The sequence below is a fragment of the Rana temporaria genome, chromosome 2, assembly GCF_905171775.1.
Source record: "Rana temporaria chromosome 2, aRanTem1.1, whole genome shotgun sequence".
Taxonomy (NCBI): Eukaryota; Metazoa; Chordata; class Amphibia; order Anura; family Ranidae; genus Rana; species Rana temporaria.
Window position 1 is genome coordinate 470,394,836 of NC_053490.1, and position 23,614 is coordinate 470,418,449.

At 42.5% G+C, this 23,614-nt stretch overlaps 1 protein-coding gene across 2 annotated transcripts in view; it reads right to left on the reverse strand.

Annotated features, from left to right (window-relative positions):
• Nucleotides 1–23,614, reverse strand: part of EPHA6 (EPH receptor A6) — a 1,141,406-nt gene that overhangs the window by 223,948 nt on the left and 893,844 nt on the right. For both annotated transcript variants that reach the window (XM_040338721.1, XM_040338722.1), the window contains exons 9-10: nucleotides 14,788–14,858; nucleotides 4,864–4,989 (exon numbers count right to left, since the gene is read on the reverse strand). In XM_040338721.1, coding sequence (XP_040194655.1) covers nucleotides 4,864–4,989; nucleotides 14,788–14,858 — 197 coding nt within the window. The remainder of the gene's footprint in view (nucleotides 1–4,863; nucleotides 4,990–14,787; nucleotides 14,859–23,614) is intronic.

The window sequence follows — 23,614 nt, forward strand, 5'->3', positions numbered from 1 at the left end:
TGAGTTGTCTTTATTGAAGGAACATGAGCAAACACCGCAAATACACAGCAGAAATCAAAAACAGCCAACGCGTTTCACACTTGGTTAGTGCTTATTCATGGCCTTATTCGTGGCCATGAATAAGCACTAACCAAGTGTGAAACGCGTTGGCTGTTTTTGATTTCTGCTGTGTATTTGCGGTGTTTGCTCATGTTCCTTCAATAAATACTCAAGAGTTCTTTGGTGTTCGGCCGTCCATCCGTCCTTTGCTACTTTTCATTGTCACCAAAGGAACGCAGTTCATCTGGTGTATCGAGATGGGCCATGTGGCCTGCTTGAGTGGCTAAGAGGCAGAACAGGCCCCTCCATTGATATTGAATCCCCCTGGAATGAAGGACCTGTAGGAGATGGTATATGGCCCATCTATGTTGTAGGGCAGTGATGGCGAACCTTGGCACCCCAGATGTTTTGAAACTACATTTCCCATGAGGCTCATGCACTCTGCAGTGTAGTTGAGCATCATGGGAAATTTAGTTCCAAAACATCTGGAGTGCCAAGGTTCACTGTTGTAGGGTGATGTTTGAATGTGGTATTAATGGAACCTTTACAGGCCATGCAATTTGCAGCTGAAAGTTTAAAACAATTATTTTAAATAAGTCCAAGGGGTTGTATGAGATAATATGCAACCATTAAAAGATTAATTAAACAGATTGTCTCTCCTTTATTTAAATATCTTTATTGGTCACTAGGATGTTAATTGTTCTGATACATGGTTGTAATGCTTGAATAAATTTAAGGTAAGACCAGGGGCAATGTACTGTACGGTTATTAATATTATTTTATTATTATACAGGATTTATATAGCATCAACAATTTATGCAGTGCTTTATAATGTAGAGGGGGGACAGTACAATGACTCATGGAGCTTACCAGGGCTTTTTTTCAGCGGGAACGCGGGGGAACGCAGTTCCGGCACCTTCTGGACTGACTGTATGTAATGGCAAGGGATGCTGGGGTGTGCTGCAGGGTATTGATGCTCACTGCTGTGGGTCTATTTTTGCTGGTGGGGGACCTATTGTTTCTAGAGGGGTGGGGTCAGTTGTTGCTAAAAAGAGATCTACTATTGGGGGAGGGGTCTATTGTTGATGGCAGCCCAAGAGAGTCTATTAATGCTTGCTGTACGGAGATCTGTTGATGCTGCCATGAGTCTTTTGTTGCTGGCGGGGAAATTTTGTTGTGGGTGGTCCATTGTTGTTAGGGGGATCTATTGTTGCTGGCTGCATGGGATCTATTTTACTGCTTTTTTTTATATCATTACCAAATTGCATATAAATTACTTAGCACCACAAAATGATACTTGGTTCTATATTGTCTAAAAGGGGCGGTACTGGGAGGTGGGTAGGGGGCGGAGAAAGGGGGTGACTCGGAAAGGGGTAGTTCCTGCACCTATTGTCTGAGAAAAAAAGCCCTGGAGCTTACAATCTAAAGGGAGGGGGAGATGATACAAAAGGTAATAGCTGCAAGGGATGATATGATGAAGGTGACTCGGGTACAGTTCATAGGTAAAGGTGGGATAGGCTTTCCTGAATAAGTGCGTTTTTTTAGGGATCGCCTGAAGGTGAACAGGGTAGGGGCTGACCAGGCATACTGGGAATAGGGAGTTCCAGAGGATGCTCTGGAGAAGTCCTGGAGGCATGCATGGGAGAAGGTAACATCGAGCCAGAGAGTAGGAGATCTGGGGAGGAGCAGAGAGGACCATTTGGGCGAAATCTGCAGATGAGGTTGGTGATGTAGCTGGGTACAATGTTGTCAATGGCCTTATATGTTGTCGTAAGTATTTAGAATTTTATACGTTGGGGTACGGTGGGGTAGGGGAAGCCAGTGAAGGGATTGACAGAGAGGGGCAGCAGTCACTGCTATCTTATGCAATGTATAAAGATATTATGATTCATCTTGCCGATCTGAGATCTTTATCACACACAGTCTGTGGTCTCCAGAATGTATACAGCTGCTGCACTCCTCAGCAAATCTTAATCATTTTGTAAATTAAAGCAGGGGGTGCATTATCCCATATATTTTTAATGAAGACAAAACATTCAGTTCTATTTATAGAGTCTTTGTAAGTTTAGTAATACAAGGTGAAAAGTTCACTTTAGCAATACAGTTGTGGCTCCTCTCGAATGATACAAAAATTATTTCAGTCTATATAGAATGAAAGTCATCCAAAGTTTAAGGCAGCTCCCTCCCTGTGGCGTACCTACTGGAATATGTTAATAGACCATCAAGATACAGAGTATGCTATTGGATGTGTCTTTATTTATTTATTTATGTTTTTAATTAAAGCATACCAATCAAGAACTTATTTAAAGTAAATACCTCTCCGGTGTAAAGTGATAATAAAACTCATATTTCTCTTTGATTATAAGAAAAGTGCATGGTGTTGTTTCCTAAATCTAAAGTGAATGACAGTTAAATGACATGTTTTATAAATTGCGCATACAATCTGGAAGAATGAACACAATTAATTCCTCTTGGATGGGGAACACAGGTCCTGTATGGTTTATTACATGGAAACATCAGTTGCTCTTGTTTTCTTGGTAAAGTCAGCCTTTAATGAGTAGGTGCCTGATTGCTGAAATCATTATAATCTCATCTTAATCTACATCTTTGAATGCGTGGGCTTTGTAAACTGGACCTTCACTAGGTTTCTGCTCACACACAGACACAAATGAAAAGTTGAGCACTTTATTTATGTCTGCATCTTCATCATGGCGCGTACACACCATCACTTTATGTGATGAAAAAAAACGACGTTTTTAAAAACGTCACTTTAAATGACCGTGTGTGGGGGAAAACTTAGTTTTATGTCTTGTGAAAAACGACCAAAAAAAATTGAAGCATGCTTCAATTTTATGTGTCGTTTTTCAAAACGTTGTTTTTTACTTCACAGAAATTGACCGTGTGTAGCAAAAAACGAAGTTTTTACACCCGCTCATGCCCAGAAGCTAGTTATGAAGCAAGCTTCAATGGAAAAACGTGGTGAACGTAACCTCGCTTTGCTAGAACATTGTGAGAAAAACGATGGTGTGTAGGCAACTTCGTCTTTGAAAATTTAAGTTTCAAAAACGTCGTTTTTTACTTCACAGAAAATGTTGTTTTTTTTTATCACATAAAGTGATGGTGTGTATGCGGCATCACTCCTTTAAAGATGCAAAAGACCGTCAAAGTGGACATTTTCATGAATGTTTTGCGAAGCCACATCAGCCATGACCACCTAGATGATACTCCATTTATGTCTACCTTGCATCACTATAGGAGCCAAGCTTTGCCATAGTAAAATTAAAAAAAGGCCATCCTAAAGATATGGTAGAGCTCCAACCTTTTTTGTAAAACCTTGCTCCATTTTTACTGTGCTCCTAGAATACTGCAGACAAAATACATGTATGCCCTGTTTAGGAGCCTAAACTCCTACTGACAGAAGGTCATGAATCTTGATACTTGAACCATGATATTGTGCTACTTCTGTAACAAGGTCTCAGGCCTCCTTTGATCTAATGAGAACCTTCAGGGCCAGGGATAGATTACATTCTTCTGTATGTAGTGGGTTTTGAGGCGTGGTGGGTGCAGAGTAGTTAAAGTTATTGGGCGCCAGACACTTCTTGAATGCAAAAGAAAGTTTATTTCACTTAACAAACTTTTTTAGCGGAGAGAGGGTTAGGGCCAGGACACCCTTAAGTAGTTGCAAGATTACGTGGCAGACCCAGAGTCTTTCCTTTTTTGTTTTTTTAGCGCAAAATAAAAAAAGAAAAACAGCAGAGGTGATTAAATAACACCAAAAGAAAGCTCTATTTGTGGGGGAAAAAAAGGACATACATTTTATTTGGGTACAGCATCGCACGCTCACGAAATTGTCAGTTAAAATAACGCAGTGCCGTATTGGAAAAAATGGCCTGGTCATTAGGGGGTAAATCCTTCCGGGGCTGAAGTGGTTAAATCACCTTTGGCTTAACAAAAACAGCATTATTTCGAAATGGTACTCTATTAACACACACAGTTTTTGATTGCAGAATTATGTTTACAGTTAGAATTCGACTGGATGAAAAATTGGATGAAAAATTGATGCAAATTTTCATATTGAATTTCGGAAATGGGAACGAATTTCATTCAGTTATAAAGGGCATTCGGTACATTTTGTTTGTACAGTACTGTAATTTGGGTATTCAGATATATCCGAATCTCTGAATAACGAAAAATTTGTCTGAATATTTATTTGGAACTAAATCAACCGCACTTGTCTACTTCACACAGCTGGCAGGCACCCGGCTACACACCAGTTCCTGCTGACACTGGGTATAGCCAAATGTTATCCTGGTGAAGAAGGCTGAAAATCCTACTTTAGATACAGTGATTGGGTAGAAGCAGAGGTACAGATTTAACAGGCTTTTCACGAGGCCAGGAGGTGAGGTGAAAATGGTTGAGCTGTTCAAATCACAGTAGAAGATATTTGTAGAAAATATAGAAAGAAAGTATCTTGCATTCTTACCAGAAAGCAGCACAGGGGGAACCAACTCGACCGCCCCAATAAAGAGTTATATAAGAAGGACTAACCACAGTATACTAATATAGAAAAGATTTATTGAAAAACAAGCCAAATTTGTTTTTCATTAAATCTTTTCTATATTTGTGTACCGTGGTTGGTCCTCCTTATACAACTCTTTATTGGGGTGATTCAGCTGGTTCCCATCTGTTCTGCTATCTGGTAATATTGTTCAGTTGTGGAGGCCCCCCCCCGTCTGATGGACAAATCGGTAACTGGACTGCCAATTAAGAATATCCCCAAATTATTCTTTATTTTTATATACTTTAATGATCTTGCATTATTACCTGCTCCAATTACTCTTTCAATTCGAATTCTGGATGGATCAATCTCTTTTGCAAATTCATGGACGGCTAAGGAAGGATCTTCATATGTGTCAGGATCAATGTACGTTTTTGTTCCCGGAATTCTCACTGTTGAAGACAAACAGTCATAAAAGATCTATAAAAAACATCTCTAAGCACATACTGTATACAGTATATTTCAACAACACACAGTTATTTCAGTTCTCTTTGTGGGTCAATTGCACATACAAAATAATGACCAAAAATGACATTACTACACTACTACACTCATTCATTTCTAATAAATTGTCGCTGATTTTAAAGATATGTTTCTGCAAGCCCACACAGCATCACAACCATTTTATGATTTACATTGACTTTCCCTGGTCTTAAGTTTGTTGAAAATTACATTTTCTAGGTCAGTTATTAACTGTTGTTGCTCCAAGAATGACAGTTCATAGATGCCTTTGCATCATTTAAGTGACAATGCAGCATTTTACAACAGTCACGACTTGCCATGACTGGGACTTGTGCAGATTTATTAAATGCCAGGTAACATTTTATTGTGATTAGGAATCCTTCTCTACAATGACACTCAGGGGCAATCCTGTATCTTGGCCTAGGCCAACAAGGCCCAGGCCTAGGGCAGCACTTTGCAGGGGGCATCATGAAAAGAGTCCCTGCCGGCTTTCACTACACTTTTAGTGCAGCGCCAGTCTTATGAGGTGGACTGGGCCGCAAGATAAATCGGTCTGGTGCCCCCATAAAGCGGCCGCACTATGCCGGTATGATAGGGATGGCGTAGACACAAGGGACACTGACATGGTCACCTATACCTGTCAGTTAGGTAGTAGGACTCTACTGCAATCCTTTGCTTGTGGCAGTTGCACATATTAGGGAATCATGATTTTATTTCTGTTGATTGCTGATGAGAAAAATAAACAGTGGATGTATTTGTTCCTGCCCCCAATCCTTCCTTTGCTCACTGCCTGGACCACATACCTTCATCACCATGCTATATGTTTTCTGCTGCACCACTGGCATGGTTATATCCTCTTAGTCCTCCATAAATTTACCAGAAAATTGTGCTTAAAGTAGAACTATAGGCAACACTTTGTTTTCCATTTTTGAGTAAGGGATGGTTATAGCCCCTATTAATTTTTTTGCCATCCATTCATTTCCCTTAATTTCCTGCCCCATAGCCAAACAGGAAGTAAGAGGGAATCTCTGCAGATTTAGGGATCCCCCCCCCAAGGCCCTTAGAACTAGTGTCCCCACTGGAAAATTTCATGGCAGGTCTTAAACAAGAAGGGGTGTAACCTTGACAGGAAGGGGTGGATCATATTTAAATTAGGGATTGCACAAGTTTAGTCAGGCCTAGGGCAGCACAAAACCTAAAAACACCACTGCTCAGGGGTCACCATAAAGGAGTTCTACAGTGATGAACCTAGATGAAGTTGTAGCACACTTAATTTATGTGAAAGTAATATCATTTACAAGCAACTATCAGACATGGTTTTGCACAGAGCAGCCTCAAACGTAGTCTTCTGGATTCCTCCGCCAGTGCTCTTGGTTCCTCCTTTTCTCTGTGTACCACCATAGGAAGCCACTTCCTATGGTGGCATACCAAAGGGCTCAATCATGAGCCAGGCTGTGTGCATCTATTGACACACACAGTGCGGCTTCGCTCCATGCCACCCATTCTGTGGGTGACAATGTCCCAGGCTTCCTTTGATCTGGTGAGAATATCCAGGGCCAGGGATAGCTGACATCTTTCTGTATATAGTGGGTTGTGAGGCATGGTGGGTGTAGAGTAGTTAAGTTCTTGGGCACCAGACACTTCTTGGATGCAAAAGAAAGTTTATTTCTCTTAACAAACCTTTTAGATGGGGAGAGGGTTAGGGCCAGGACACCCTTAGGTAGTTTTAAGATTAATTGGCAGACTCTGAGACTTCAATAGGAGTACAGCTATGCAGGAAAAGGCACCCAGCAAGATGCCACATCTGCATGTGGAAGAATGCTGTCTCCTATGGCAATAGTCTTTAACAGTTCCAAAAACAAAGCTAAACAGTTCCTTTACTTTCACTACAATCGCTCCTTGTAGTTCTTTAGCCCACTGAGCTCCCAGTCTCTCACTAGACCCACTGATTCACTGCCACTGAATCCTTTAAATTCCTTCAATCTTTACAGTGGTATCTTCCTCAAGTGTCACCCCCGCTTCTCTGCTGGGTCCCCAGCTTGGCACTCTAGATATCTCTGAAGCTTCACCCACGCTGGCCTGCTCGATACCTGGCTTGACACACAAGGCTGCTCTGCATGCGTCACCTCCGCTGGCTGGGTCCTTGGCTTGATTCCCACTGAAGTTTCCAGATTCTTCACCGGCCTCGGTTGGTGAGAATACTGCTCCGGGACTTGCTTCAGTTACTCACTGTGGTCCCTGGTAATAAGGTGACAACTTCCCCTCTACCTCTGACCATGAAAGGTTCTCTGGCCGACAGACCCGTCACTTCTGGTTGGACTGCAAGCCATAATCCCAACCCTGCGGTGCTCACCTGCTTCTGGATAGGCCCTCAGACAGCCTAGCGGCCAGATGTGCCCGGGATAGGCCTCAGGCTCTGGCCTTGCAGCCCGGGCAGTACAACTTACATCCACCCAGACAGCCGTCCAGGTGGCTCAGAATACAGATCACCTGACCTCACCCAAATATATAGGCTTTCCCAGCAGGCCAGGGGATTCGAGGAAACCCCCTTTCCCATTGGCTAAGATAACCCATATACCCATAATCTGACCTTGCATTGCCCTTCACGTATCTAGTACCACCAAGTACCCGACCACCTGGTTGTAGAAGGGAAAGATGGAACAAGGCCAAACTTAGGGAGATTTCATTAAATCTCTAGCAATCAACCAGGATAACTACTCCTGGCAAGTAAATTTGTGAGGAGCAACTCTGCCGGAATTCCAGAGTTCTGCATCTGCACACAGGATTTAATTGACAGCCGCAAGAGCCAATGGTTCCCTCTGCTGCCTCTGTGAGCAGAGAGAGAGGACAGAGCCACCGCAGATAGGCAAAGTGTTGAACTAAGATAGTATTCCGCTAAGTGTAAAGGGGTGAGGGGGTGAGGGGGGATACAAACTCTGGTAAATGTTTTACCTTAATGAAGGGAATGAATTAAGGTAAAAAATGTCCAGGCTTTAGAACCATTTTAAGTCATTAGAAAATTATACATTGAGATGCTCACTAAGCCATGCCCAGAGCAAAAAATAAATAAATCATCAGGTATTAGATTTAATTTTCCTAAAAAAAGAAACAGCATAAATCTAACTGATTGCTTTACGCAATGCCTTAAATTTACACACAGAGAACCAAAGATATAACGCTCTTTTATTCTAGTTCTGATTTTATTTAACAAGTAAAAAAAAAAAAAAACAATCAAACGGTATACTCTTTTCATAACAGGGAGCCTGGTGTATGACACCAGATGCAAATGCAAAATAGTCATGTTTATCTGGCTTAATATTATTTGGTATTTTCCTGGTGCTCATGATGCATCTGTAAACTCTTCATATTTACGATTGCACAGAAAATCTAAAACAAATGACAAAATGACAAAAATGAGACACAAGTGGCTTGGATACAATGGCAGAGCGCAGTAAGCTACTGCCCTGAGGAGACTACACCTGGTGGTATAACAGGTGACTTCCATGCATCCAGGGCAGGCAATAATATTAATGGATCAGAAGGTCAAGCATTTCTCCAGTCAATTGTGCATGTATGAATAATTTAAATAGAAGTTTCATAGAGGAGATTCATTTTCTGGACTTTATAATGAGATACTCTGAAGATTAGTCAAACGTCTATTTGTGGAAACAAGAGATTATCCTGTTGACTAATTACTGCAGTGCTAACATCATAGGGACCTGCGTTTATACTAGAGATGAGCTGCCAATGTGGTCCAAATCTAGGTTTGTATACAAATTTTGCTTGTTCAGGGGTTGGGCAATTGGCAAAACAAATTTGGTATTCAGCCAAGTGGGAAGTGATTTATTTAGGGCTCAGCTATTCCTGATCAACTTTTCCAGCACAGGAGTGACAAAGAGGACTATGCTGTGCAAAGGAAAGAGTTGTGCTAGGGAACCTACAAAGATGATATCTGGGCATTGTGAGTCTTTATTTTATCATTTTTTTAACAGTTATATTTCATATACTTTTACATATTTTCTTTTAAACTGTCCCATGTATAGCACCCTCAAAGGTAGGTGCTAGGATAGTTAGGTAAGTATAAGGCCCCGTACACACGACCAGTTTCCTCGGCAGAATTCAGCTTCCGACCGAGTTTCTGGCTGAATTCTGCCGAGGAAACTGGTCGTGTGTACACTTTCGGCCGAGGAAGCCGACGAGGACCTCGGCGAGGAAATAGAGAACATGTTCTCTATTTCCTCGTTGTTCTATGGGAGCTCTCCTCCCGCCGAGGTCCTCGGCGGCTTCAGGGCTGAACTGGCCGAGGAACTCGACGTGTTTGGCACGTCGAGTTCCTCGGCCGTGTGTACGAGGCCTTAGTGTTTGCTTTTGATAGATACATTTAGTTGCCACACTGTAGACAGCATATTTTGTCTCACTGTACTGTGAGCTGCAATTGATAAGTTATGCCTGATTTATGCCTGATTTGTGTGCTCTGCTGCTTCTAGTCAGCTGGATAGCTCCCTCTGTATCTTTGCAACTTGAGAAGTTTCTGGATAATAGGTGTGGAGCTATGCAGATAACAGCATGAATATTGTTACAGCCCTGGCCTATCCCAAAGAGGTAGGCTCTGAAGGCAGGCTAGGAGACAGTATTTATTCTCAGAGCGCACAGAGCTTTGGGTCTTGTCCCAGAGTGGAGGAGTCCAGCTTGAGGGGGGCATGCTGACCTCTCAGCCACAGGCTGCCATGTGCATGCCTCAGGGAGGTGACCTAAGGGAGGAATGCAGATACCTGGGTGTTTAGAAGAAGCTAACTTAGGGGAGCTGTCTGCCATAGATCTGTCTAAGCATCACTTGGAAGATTGGGGGGAGGCATCCAGACATTGCTGGATATTGGGGGCCTTGTAGCTATCCCTAGGGTGCCTAGTTATAGTCAGATTTGGATTTTAAAAAGGGGACACTGGCTAGTGATCTGAAGATTTCTGTCCAGACACTTTACAACTTAAAGTGACTTTGCTCTACTGGCTCTACTTTTACTACTTACAGTAAGCCTAAAGGGAGATTGAGTCCTCTGTTGTACATAGTTCTTATTTTTGGAGTATTCCACTACTTCCCTCATCCCTATCCAAGTTCTCTAAAATAAAAAAAAACAATGAAAACAACATCTTCTAGACTGGGTTTTGGAGAAAGAGTGAATAAACCTGTTGTGTGCCTGGCTACGGGGCTGAAGTTGGGAAGACCTGGACAGTAATTCCTGTGGCTCCTACGGGATTAACAAATCTATTGCTTTCATTCAAGTGGTACTGTAGAAGATCTGTGAAACCAATGGTGTGGCTAGACCCAGTGCCCAGGAAAGATGTCCCAGGTCTTCTAAATCATTAAAACCCATCTCCAGGAAAAAGGAAAACTCTCCTTTGCAGTGAGGCAGTCCCTTCACTGTAACAGTTAATTGTTTAGGTCTAAAGGGCCTCAAAAAGCAGTTTATCTTACCTGACTCTCCACACCCCTGTTAGCTGATGTTCTTGTCTACTCCCCATGCTCCAGCAGTGCACTGTACTGTTAGTTGGTGTCCTTAAATCCGATGCAGTGCTATTGGCTCTACAGGACCTGTGAATAGGGTGACCACATTTCCAAACTACCATTCAGGGACACCCCCCCCCTTTCCCAAAAATCAGTTTGTGCTGTAACGAATCACAGCACAGTGATTGGACACAAGAGGTGGGATTTATGATTTCTCCAATCACAAACAGGGGGCGGAATTGTGCTCCTCCAGGCATTCCTGGTCAGGACAAGTACTGTCAGTGAGTAAAGCGGTGGTGGCTGTGTCAGTTTCATTCCGGGACACTGTATTGTCCTGGAATGAAGTTGCCTGGGACCCGGGACAGACCTGCTAAATGCGGGACTGTCCCGGGCAATCCGGGACACGTGGTCACCCTACCTGTGAGTGCCGGAGCATAGGGAAGAACAGGCTGTGGGGATGAATCTCACAGCCTTGAGGGAGCCTGCAGAAGCAGGGAATTGGATAGGCAAAACTGCTTTTTGACGCTTTCTATACCTAAACTAGCATTAACCCCTTGAAATGTGCAGTGGGCTAACTACAAGGGAGCAGTTTTGCTTTCCCCAGAGTTAAACCTTAAGTAAACAAGAGAATCTGGCCTATTTAGCTGGATTTCCTTATTTACCTGTACTTCCCAACTAATATTTAATTTCCACTTAAAAGATTACTACCCACTGATTAAGAGAAATTCCATTCTCTGCACAATGCACTTTTGGAACACTATTTAGCTTTTGAATTCATTTATCCCTTCTTTTTATCCAGCATGAAAAGCACAATCATTTATTTGATTTAGTCATTTAAGTCATTGCACTTATGATATTATCACGGCTATTTAAGGTAAACTATGTATTTAAAAAAAAAATATTGGACTGTGATCTGTATTTTACTAGTTAAATGCATTGACAATGATCAATTTATTTCTGTATGGCTGAATTGGCATTCTATTGTTACTGCATGCGTCCCCAGTGTGAAGTTTTTCTGGCACTTCCTGTCCTCACAACAGACACAACAGCAAATTTCCATTCTACCCTTGTTTTTTTTTTCACTCTAGAGTAGGTTAGAAAAAAAATACTATTAATTTAAAAGCTTAACAAGGTGAAAGTTTTTTTCATCACGGACTATCTAGGCTTTGAAGAAGGGGGTACGCCCCAGAAACGCGTCAGATGTTCAGATGTCTGAAGTTCCACTGACAGGTGCCGTGAGGTCCAGTCCAGTTGTCTGAAAAGCGCTTACTTATGATTGTCTTGTTAGTAGGACCATTGCTTTTTATTCTGTTTTTAATAAATGTTAAGTGGTAATGCACAAGGTCGGTGCGCCCTCCTTTCTTTTCTTTTTCGTTTTAACCAATACATTTAAAAAGGTCAGCCTATTCTTAGTTTTGTAAATATATTACAATTTTAAAAACCCTGTTACTGTGTATAGTTTGTATCTACATATGCACATAGGAGCAGCCATATTTAGTCATTACATATGCAGGTTCTGACCAATTCCTGTTTTATGTCTACAGTCCATGAACACGTCTTCTAATATGTCCTCTGTGTATAACATGTTCCCAGTTTCTGGTCATCTCCTGTTGTATGTCCTTGGTCTAAGACCATCTCCTGAGATATGTCTTTGGTCTCTGACCCTGTTCTGTAATATGTCTGCAGTCTCTGATTGTCTCTTGTAGTATACCCTCAATAACTGACCATCTTCTGTTGTGTGTCTTCAGTCTCTGAACATTTCCTATAATACTGTATGTCTTCAGTCTCTGACTATCTCATATAATAGGTCCTCCATCTCTGACTATCTCTTATAGTATTTTGGCAGTCTCTGACCATCTCCTATAGTATGCCTGTAGTCTCAAACCATCTTCTGTAGCATGTCTGTAGCCTCTGATTATCTTCTGTTGTTATATAAAGGTCCACCGATATGTGATATGTGATATCTTCAGTGGTGCTACAAAATGGTAAGCATGCAGGTGACTTTGTGGGAAAAAAAACTCCACCAATGGAAGAAATGGCCACTCACCTCACAGAATGGACCCTTTAATTACAGAGGGTCATATACGCTTTCCCACATGGGGTAAAATGGCAATCAACCAAATCAGGCAAACAGATCCTTAGATAAGCGATACCAATTTCAATGTACCAGGTGTAGGGGACCACAACTTCAGAGCCACATAGATCATGCGAATAAAAAGAACATAGTGCTCTACGCAAGGTTAAAACTATTATTTTCATAGAAACAGAATACAACTTACAAAACAGGCACTGTAACCCAGTGCCTGGTATTCCAGCATGTGTGTACACAAAGTCAGCTATGGCCGCGGGTTGACGTCACGTGACTTTAACGGATGGATGGAAGTCATGTGACGTCACCCGCGGCCATCGCTGACTTTGTGTACACACATGCTGGAAAAGCAGCCACTGGGTTACAGTGCCTGTTTTGTAAGTTGTATTCTGTTTCTATGAAAATAAAAGTTTTAACCTTGCAGAGAGCACTATGTTCTTTTTATGATCTATGTGGCTCTGAAGTTGTGGTTCCCTACACCTGGTACATTGAAATTGGTATTGCTTATCTAAGAAGGAACATTTCAGGATCTGTTTGCTCGATTTGGTTGATTGCCATTATACCCCATGAGGGAAAGCGTATATGACCCTCTGTAATTAAAGTGGAGTTCCACCCATAAATATAACATTACATCAGTAGTTTTAAAAAAATGTCATTAGTCCTTTACGAATTTTTTTTTTTTTTTTAGATGCCTTCAAAGTGTTGTTGCTAGGCAGAATAGTTAATCTTCCCACTTCCTGCACCTAGGTGCTTAATGCTTCCTAACCTACACCGCACAGACTCCTGGGAATGTAGTGGGTGTAACTTTCCAGGAGTCTGTGCACTCCCCAGTCTCAAAGAATCATGTGACTTGGACAGCACAGGTGCTGAAACCTGATCTGACACTGCTTGTGCAGCACTGAGCATGTGCGAGATCAGCAAGGCTGAAATCCAGGAAGTCATACAGTCTGGCTTCATGATGCCCACACTTAAGATGGCCCCAGTCAATTTCTATTTTATAAAGTGTCTAAATGCTGTAACAACCTAACAAAACAGACCTTAGTTTACAGACTAACTTTACTAGAATACATTAAGCTTGAGTATTACAGGGGTATTTATATTTAAAAAGTGAAATTGTGTCCGGAACTCCGCTTTAAAAGGTCTATTCTGTGAGGTGAGTGCCCATTTCTTCCATTGGTGGAGGTTTTTTCCCACAAAGTCACCTGCATGCTTACCATATTGTAGCACCGCTGAAGACATCATATATCGGTGGACCTTTAATATGTGGACTTGTTACTCCTGCTGCACTGTCTATTTATATTTACTGTTTTGGGATTTGAATGATTGACCCTTATGCCTCATAAACACTGTCGGACAAAGTCCGCTGTGTGTTCGACAGAAAGAAAGAGAACAGGTTCTCTATCTAAGGTCTGTCGGACTTCCGACAAAAAAAGTCAGATGGAGGCTACACATGGCCCGACTTTCCAAAAAAAAGAGCGTCTGACTTTTTTTCTCTGAAAGTCCGGCCGTGTGTACGAGGTATAAGTGTTCATCAGATTCAGAAGGGGTTATTTTATTGCGCTGATTGTTTTTCTTTATATTTATATCTTCTTTTGTTGTCTCTAAACATCTCCACAATAGGTCCTCTGTCTCTGACCATTGTTTATTGTATATGTGCAGTCTCTGACCAACTTCTTTATTATATCCTCAGTCTCTGACCACCTCCTGTAGTAGGTCTGCAATCTCTGACAGTCTCCTGTAGAAATACATACAGTATACAGAATATTATGTGTGGCTCATTGGTGATGTCAAGGTGCCTAAATCTAAATCTAGTAACTTCACCACTGCTGTAGAAAAATAAGGAAAGATTAGGAATGACAAGTAGCATATATTCTCTGGCAGGCTCACCTATATCACAATCACAAAAGAGAAGATCTTCAGATTGGCCTCCCAGATAGAAAGGAATCCTGCCTTGCCCCACTCCACCTAAAAATGAGAAATCCCTTGTTTTTTTAAGCCCCTCTGTATGCTTATCAGTAAAACTGTTTTCATGGGGCAACGCCTGCTGATATACTTGTCTCCTTACAATCTGCTTACATTCACGCAACAAACAAAAACAATATTAAAAAAGCATGCTAAGGTAAGTAAAACATCACTCACAGTTTCCATTTTGCAGATTTGCACGCCTTTTTTCTTCAGATTTCATTTTTGCTTTAATATACCACTGGCACCTTGGGGAAAAAACACAGTTATAACTATAAGCTTGTTTACAAGGAAGCATTTCAGCAAAAACACCTTGTTTATCAATGTATCGGTTGGAAGAATTAATCCTGTTTCCCATGGCAATGGTTTAGATGTTCCATACTGTATACTAAGGCAAAGAGGTAGAGTCTGATTGACTGTTGTAGGCAACAAGAAAGCCTATTAGTAACTCTTCCAACAAAATGACAAATATCCCCCTTGGGCCTATGCCATTATGTGTATATCAATACAGAATTAACATAAGCAGTAAAGATTCATAACACACAGGCATGTGAAAGTCTCTATTAGTTATTGAGTAAAGTGTAAGAGTATTGCATTTCCATATCTTAAATGACTACTATACAGTCACATAACTATGCCCACTCTCACCCTAACCCTATCCATGCTGTAGAAACCCTTGTCAACTTTCTTCAGATCAGACAATGACCTCCTCAGCTTTTAGCTTATAACGGCTCCAGTCCTCTCCACTTATAGCTAGCAAGCCACCACATGCTAGGCATAGATGTCAGTTCTTCCATGGGACCAATTGGAGCTATGGAGAAACTGCCACAGCCTGTCAGTTCGGTGATCAAGGCTTGAGGTGCCTCAGCCAATATAAGCCACACCCAATGTAGGAGGTCACCATCTGATCTGGGTATCTAGTAGAGATAGCTATGGAATGTGGTGGAAACTGCGTTGTTTCCTGGTTAATGCTACCAGTTTACTTTAGCTAGTTTTACAAGCAATACATTACAATAAATCCTCCTAGACTGTTTATTGGAGCCAGACTGACTGGACTGTAGATTGGGTGGCTGCTGGACTTTGGACTGCTTGGGGAAGAACCAGTTAAAATCAATGACCCTTGTGGGGGTAGGACTTGTTCAGGGATCTCACTTAGTGCACGCTGCCTCTATCACTAACAACTGACAGAGGATCAAGAAGTGGGAATGCCGTGTGAACTGTCCGCTGCATGGATATATAGGAAAGGGCTATTGGGATACTTAACTGCTACAGACAAGGAGCTTTGTCTGGGAAATTGGCTGTCAGTGTGAGGGGCATTTCTAATTAGGCAGTAAAGATTTATCAGGTGCAGCATGAAAGGTGCGCCAGGTGTAAGGCTGTTGGCACCAGAATGGCCAGAAAGGAGGCAGAGTTACCATGGGTGTGCAGAAGGAGAAAGGTTTGGAGGCTGCACATGAGAGAAAGCCCTAAATTGGAACACATTTATTTTGGGTGCCTCGGAGTATCGAGCACTAGAAGTGTGACACCGGGACGCATGGATCAGCTGAAGTTCAGGAGCTGCTGACAGATATGGATGTGAGGCTGGTGCACCATGGATGCTTTGCCTTGCGCACCATCTGGGGGGGCCAAACACCTGTGTTTAGTCTATGGCAACTGTCAGAAGCCTATGGCAGTAATAAAAGCCTGGGGTTACTGCAGAGAACTCCTGTTACTGCACAACAGACCAACTGCTAGGTTTTAAATGAACTGGGAATCAGGACTGTGTACAGAGGGTGGGAGGGGCAAATGAAAGATCTCTTGATACTACTGTGGCAGCAAGACTGGGTGCCTGCCGAGGTCCGCAACATGGAAAATCCATGCAACAAAGAGAAAAGGCGGCATATCCAGAGATAAAGAAAAATGTGTTGGTTTCTTGTAGAGTCAAAGGTCTAAAAAACATGACGCACGAGGGATCCACACTGTTCAGCAGATGCGTTTCACACAAAGTGCTCAGCAATGCCTGGGACCAGTGGGGACCATGTTCATGTGAAAATCAAGCAGTATGGTGGCTCCCCGGCTTAGAGATGAGCCACACTGTGTGCAGCATCAAAAGTACAGAGCCTTTTTGAAAAATGCTGTCCCATGTCACTACACACCTTAGCTGGATGCATGTTGCATTTAGGGGAGACATTGCTGAGCCTATACCCTCTCCATCAGTCCAACAAACCTCTGCCACCTCACTCCCAGTAGTAGAATTGGGTCCCACTGTGCACCTATTAACTCCTTCTCTCCCATACCTTGCAGCTAGGCTTTGGGGAACCAACCGTGAGGGAGGTTACCAGAACACTATTCCTCTCGCTGCTGGAGGAACTGTCACCTCCACCAGGTACCACATTTCATGACTGGCTGCAACGTATCTTGCACTAGTTCTGGTTACCCATGGAAACTGAATTCCCCTTCTGACTTATCTTGTCTATTTAACCTTTTGTAGTGGCTTTGCTTCATACCCCACATGTACTTTACTGATCCTGTTCTTCCATACGCCAGAAACCATCATGCACCCCTTTAAAAAACTTCAGACCAGGCTTTAAACAGTAGATACAACAGTAGTGCAACATAACTCTGTCTAGCTAAACTGGGCTGCCTAGGCATACCTCAACAAGGTGGTAGTCCATTAGTGGCATCCTCCAAGGCTTAGCAGTTATTTGGTCTTCTGACAAACTGCTGGGTACAGCAATCCCTCTCAATGTTTCAGGTTGGTCATGGCATCTCCAGAAGCGTGCCCCAGAACCTGGCCTTCCCCTTCTATTTATATCACAGGGTGAATAGACAGGGCCCAAAAAGCCCAGGAACTGAGGTGCTGACAGTTAACCCCGTCTCTCGCCTGGGCAAGCCAACTCCCTAACTAATATACTGTAGGCAAACTACCTACATTTTGCTAATTGACTGATGTCTAAATTGGCCCTTGTATGTGTAATTTATGTGAGCTAGGGACATTAGCTTGCCCTTGAGAGAAGGACTGGTGGTAATGTACATTATGTAGAGCACTGCATAAATTGCTGGCGCTATTTAAATACCTGTGATAAAATTAAGATGCAATGTGTGTAGTGGAGGGGACACACTTTGTTTTGGGTCTCATGAACTGGGCTGCTAGTTAGCTGTTTTCCCATTACAAGGGAAAGATGGAAATGCATTATTTCCTCATAGTCAATGATTTCATTAGCTTATTATAACAACATTCCCCTTTTTTATTTGATCGGAATTCAGTATGTTAAATCTTCCTCCTGTGTCTCTGCTGGATAAAAGAAGCAGCTGGGTGAGCCAGTCTACTAGAGTCAGTTGCAGGTGAATGCATACTATAAAGCATTTTCTAGATATTGATGTAACTTCATAAATGGATGAATATTACCTACTGTTTGCTGACTGATAACATTTGCTCACAATTTCCACCCCGGATTATGAGACTCTATCCTCCGTATATTAATTATGCTGAGTAGTTTGCTAAGCTCCCAAACCAATACTGAACGTATAATAAACAGTCACAGCATTGCTAGCACTAAGCAAAAGCATATTAGGCAGATTTTCTCCCTCAAGTGTGCAATAACGCCTGTCAGGAGCACCATTGAGAATGTGACAAGCGTTTTATACTTTAATTACAGTGTTTCCAGGTAAATTACTGCACATCCTCACAAAGAATTTATTCTGCTAGACATTAATTTCTTAGCCACAGGAATTTTGAAGGAGGATTTTATGGACACACTTATATGGAATGGCATATCACAATATATAAACACAACTGTCTCTCCATATTGTGGTTTCCTGGTATAGGTAAAACCGGGTTATATGTCTACATGTGGCATGCAGTGTGGTATGGAATATGAGCTTTTCTTTTAGCCTTTACCAATACAAGGTGAACTTAAAGCATGCAATAGGGTTGATTTATTAAAATGCAGATGGACTGTTTACTATGCAAGGAAATGTTCACTTTACACATGAATTTTTACTTGTCTACATGTGGCATGCAATGGCCCAGATTCAAGAAGCAATTGCGCCTGCCATAGGTTACACAGCGCAATTGCTTACTTGCCCGGGCGCTACGAATGCTCCTGATTCAGGAACATCGTAACGCCGACTGCAGCCTAAAATCTGCGTGGCATAAGGCTCTTATGCCACGCAGATTTTAGGCTGCATTCTTGCGATGACCGCTAGGGGGCGCCCCCATTGTGCTCAGTGTATAGTATGCAAATTGCATACTAACACCGATTCACAATGTTGCGTGGGCCCTGCGTACGCAAGTTACGGAGTTTCTGTACGGCGTCTTTAGCATAAGGCTGCCCCTTCTAATAGTAGGGGCAGCCAATGCTAAAGTATACACGCCGTTCCCGCGTCGTGAAATTTGAACTCACGTTCACTTGGAAGCAAATGACGTCCTTGCGACGTCATTTGCCGCAATGCACGTCGGGAAAGTTTTCCGACGGAGCATGAGCTCTACGCTCGGCGCGGGAGCGCGCCTAATTTAAATTATTCCCGCCCCCTACGGGATCATTTACATTAGGCGCCCTTACGCAGGGCAATTTTAAAGAGCGCACACGCAATTTACGGAGCTACTGCTCCGTGAATCGCGTGCAACGCAGATAATTTGCGGGGGCGCAGGGCAAAAACGCTGCCCTGTGCCTCCGTAAAAAAGGGGCAAATCGTACCTGAATCTGGGCCAATGTGTTTTGGAATATGCACTTTTTTTGTAACATCTATAATAGGACGAGGTGAGCCTAAACCCCACAATAGGGTTAATTTATTAAAGGGGATGTATGTTTTTTTTTTTTTAAATAACAAACATGTTATACTTACCTCCACTGTGCAGTTCGTTTTGCACAGAGTGGCTCCAATCCTCCTGTTCTGGGGTCCCTCATCGGCTGTCTCGGCTCCTCCCTGCAATAGCTAACCCCCCTCTGGGAAGCTCTCTCCCAAGGGGGTTAGCTTGCAGGCGTGCTCTCTGTCATACATGCTGCGTCCATAGACACAGAGGGGGTTATTTACGAAAGGCAAATCCACTTTGCACTACAAGTGCACTGAAAGTGTACTTGGAAGTGCAGTTGCTGTAAATCTGAGGGGAAGATCTGAAATGAGGGGAAGCTCTGCTGATTTTATCATCCAATCATGTGCAAGCTAAAATGCTGTTTTTTATTTTCCTTGCATGTCTACCTCGGATCTACAGTGACTGCACTTTCAGTGTACTTTCAAGTGCACTTGCAGTGCAAAGATGTTTTCCCTTTAGTAAATAACCCCCAGAGTGTATGGCTTGGTTCCGCCCCCCGGCGGCAACGTCATTGGGTTTGATTGACAGCAGCGCGAGCCAATGGTTGCGCTCCTATCAATCTATCAAATCTATCCAATCAATGGCCAGACTCCGTGGAGAAGAGGATGCCGGGGGACACGCACCGCAGGTGAACGGGTTCAGGTAAGTAAACGGGGAGCTGGGGGGGGGGCATCATTGCCAGGTGTTTTTTCACCATAATGCATAAGATGCATTAGGCCCCATTCACACGAGGCAGACTCCGTTCCTACGGAGTCCGCCTGCTCCCGCCAGCTTAGCGGGAGATCAGTCCTCAGATCTCCGCTGAGCCGACGGATGACAAGCTCCTCTCTGCTCACTGAGCGGGGAGGGGCTTGTCGTGCACCGCTGTCTCCTATGGAGCGATCTGATGAAAACGGACAGCATGTCCGTTTTCATCAGATCTTACCCGATCCGCCAGGACGGATGGGGACGTGCCCCCCATACATCTGTTTTTAGCAGATCGGATAGGGTCGGATGTCAGCGGACATGTCTCCGCTGACATCCGACGCTCCATAGGATTGCATGGAGCGGCCGTTCAGGTCCGCCATCAAAACTGACAGGCGGACCTGAACGGTCCGTCGTGTGAATGAGGCCTTAAGGTGAAATAACACAAACCTTTACAACCCCTTTAAAAGGCAAATAGGCTGTTCACTATGAATGTGAATTTTTATTTAGCAAGGGGATTTTTACTTGGCTGGCTCATTGATTGTGGTAAAAATTCACTTTGTAAAAAAACTGGCTGCACGTGATTGGATGATGGAAGTCATCAGAGCTTCATATTCTCTAAGCTAAGAGAAAATTCCATTGCAAAGTGAACAGTCTTGCCTTTAGTAAATCAACCCCAACAAATAAATATATCTGGCACTACATTCATCACAGGCAGACAATATACCTACAACTATCAGAAATAAAAATCTTGTTAATTGACCACTCACAAATGTATTTGAGGCATTAGCTCAACAAAGGTGCTGCCATGTAATCTATTTTAGTAAAGATATCCACTTCAGAGATCCGGCATCATACACAGGTTGATGTACATTTATGTATAGAAAACTTCTTGCTTTTAAACTCAACTTAAGCATACAGAGGTTGCAATACATGCATTGTCTCAATGTAATTGTTTCTACATTGTTGCTGTGTTTCATTAAACAACAGCCACTTCTTCAGGTATGTGAATGCAATGTACTAGGACAGAGTTTACATAAATGATTCAGATTCCTATATTGACCATAATCAAATTTCAGAGCACTGAAAAAAAGGCCCCCTACTGACCAGTGGTAATTTTGTTATGGGGCCCCACAAACTTTGTTATGGGACCCCATAAAACATCAGCAGTCATGTGCTCCTACTGAGGAGACTTAAAATGCAATGTTATAGTTAAGACTGCAGTATACAGAGCGCCTTGACTGGGCCTGCAGCGTACACATGCATTTGCAAATGCGTGCAACTAAACCTCTGTTTTTAATGCACACAGTTAGACGGGTGAATTTGGTTGGTTGCTGATTTGTCGGTAAGTTTGAGCCTGGCTATTCTATGTTTTTGTATGTATATGCGCCCTTTACAGCACTCGCGATTGTATAGACCAGTCATAGGTAGGGGCAGTGACTTTTGTTTGTTGTATTTATGTCATTGTTGTCAGGCAGCACACTGGCACCTTTGCTTCCATGTGCTGAGTGTGCAGTGTGCTCCTGTCCCTTTAATGAGGGCTGGGATACCTTCAGTTACCTGCCCCTTATTCATCCATCAGCAGTCATGTGCTCCTACTGAGGAGACTTACAATGCAATGTTATAGTTAGGACTGCAGTATACAGAGCGCCTTGACGGGGCCTGCAGCTTACACATGCATTTGCAAATGCGTGCAACTAAACCTCTGTTTTTAACGCACACAGTTAGACATGTGAATTTGGTTGGTTGCTGATTGGTCGGTAAGTTTGAGCCTGGATATTCTATGTTTTTGTATGTATATGCGCCCTTTCCAGCGCTCCTTATTGTATAGACCAGTCATAGGTAGGGGCAGTGACTTTTGTTTGTTGTATTTTCGCCCCATAAACTGTAGTTAGGCCCCTGGTTGGCACAATATCTTGAGTGTTGGGGAAATGGACTGCACATTTCCATTGCCATGAAAATAAGAAAAATTGTATCAAAATTCCACTTTTCCTTTATTCTGGTTTTGCATACAGTTTAGCATCAATGTGTCACACTAACCCTATTGCACAAAGATAGGATGTAATGTATGTAATATGCAAAATCCTAGAGAAATGACTGCAAATGAATCTGTGACTGATATAACTAGGCCTTAGGATTCTAATACATACTTTTACTGATGTGGCGAGTCTGACCCCTTCCAGTTGGAGCCAGCAATTAGCATCCTCTTCAGTGGTCTTCCTTAGAAATTTAAGGCACAAACCACACAACGGGGTTCGCTTTCCTTAGAATAACTACAACCTATTTGGCATATCTTTGGCATTACACCTTTCAACATGTTATTTGCAACGGTTGTGAAATGAATTCTGTTTGCTTCTGAGGATAATCGCTTGGCGGATAAAGCAGCAGGTGCTTATCTCGCCCTGCCTCTCCAGTACGAATAGACTCATCAGAAAACTTGTGATGCGACAGTTCATCAAATTGCTAATTCCAAAGAGTTGAGCAAAACACATCTGTGAAGACCAATCCAAGCCCTTCAAAGTGGAATTTGTTTTAAATCCTGCCAGTAAATTGAGTATTTATTCACAATTTTCCTGCCTAGTGTTCATAGAATCATTTCCCATGAATGCCCCCTTATCACTGTTCTTAAATGATACTTCAGATTGAATTTATATCTCGCCTGGCACATGACTGAGCCTTTTACATTTAATGTGTCCCTAAGATACATCAGGACTGCTAATGTCCTATAATCACCCCACAATAAAGGGACTAAATCAGGACTTCAATGCATCTATTATACTTATTGATTTACCAAGAACAATCAAGAAGAGGTAATGTATTGATTAGTAATTTCCTTTATTTTTTCATTGTATTGAAAATTTGGGAGCATATGTTTAAATTACATGCAAAGCATAATTTTGAAGAATGATTATTCTGCATTGAAAAAAAAAAAAAACAGAAATGAAGGATTTAAAGGTTAGCTAGCTCAGATGTTTTGTAGTGAATCTATTTCAGACTTTAGATCTCCAGTGATAATGGGACTACACCTTCTGATAGCAGACTAACTGTATCTCTAGCCAGTCACGTGTTTCACATACCCATGACTAAGGAGATGCTTTACAGCCGAGGTCTTAAACTGGTGGCCCTCCTGCTGTTGAAAAACTACAAGTCCCATGAGGCATTGCAAGGCTGACAGTTCCATGCATGGCTCCCACAGACAGAGGCATGATGGGATTAGTAGTTTTGCAACAGCTGGAGGGCTGCCAGTTTGAGACCCCTGCTTTACAGCTTCCTGTGTCACCAATCTGTTCATTGGACAGTACAGGCTTGTTCATACCGTACCACAGCAAAGCACTACAGTCCTTGTGCACAGTATAATGTTATAAATAAGAGACATCTCTGATCTGTTTTGCAAAAAAAAAAATATGTTCTATAGCACTGTGAGGTGTGTGAAGTAGTGTAATAGTGCATCATAACACATTACAAAATGCATTGAACAAATGCAGCTGAATTGAAGAAGCATCTGAATATGCCCTAAAGCAGCAG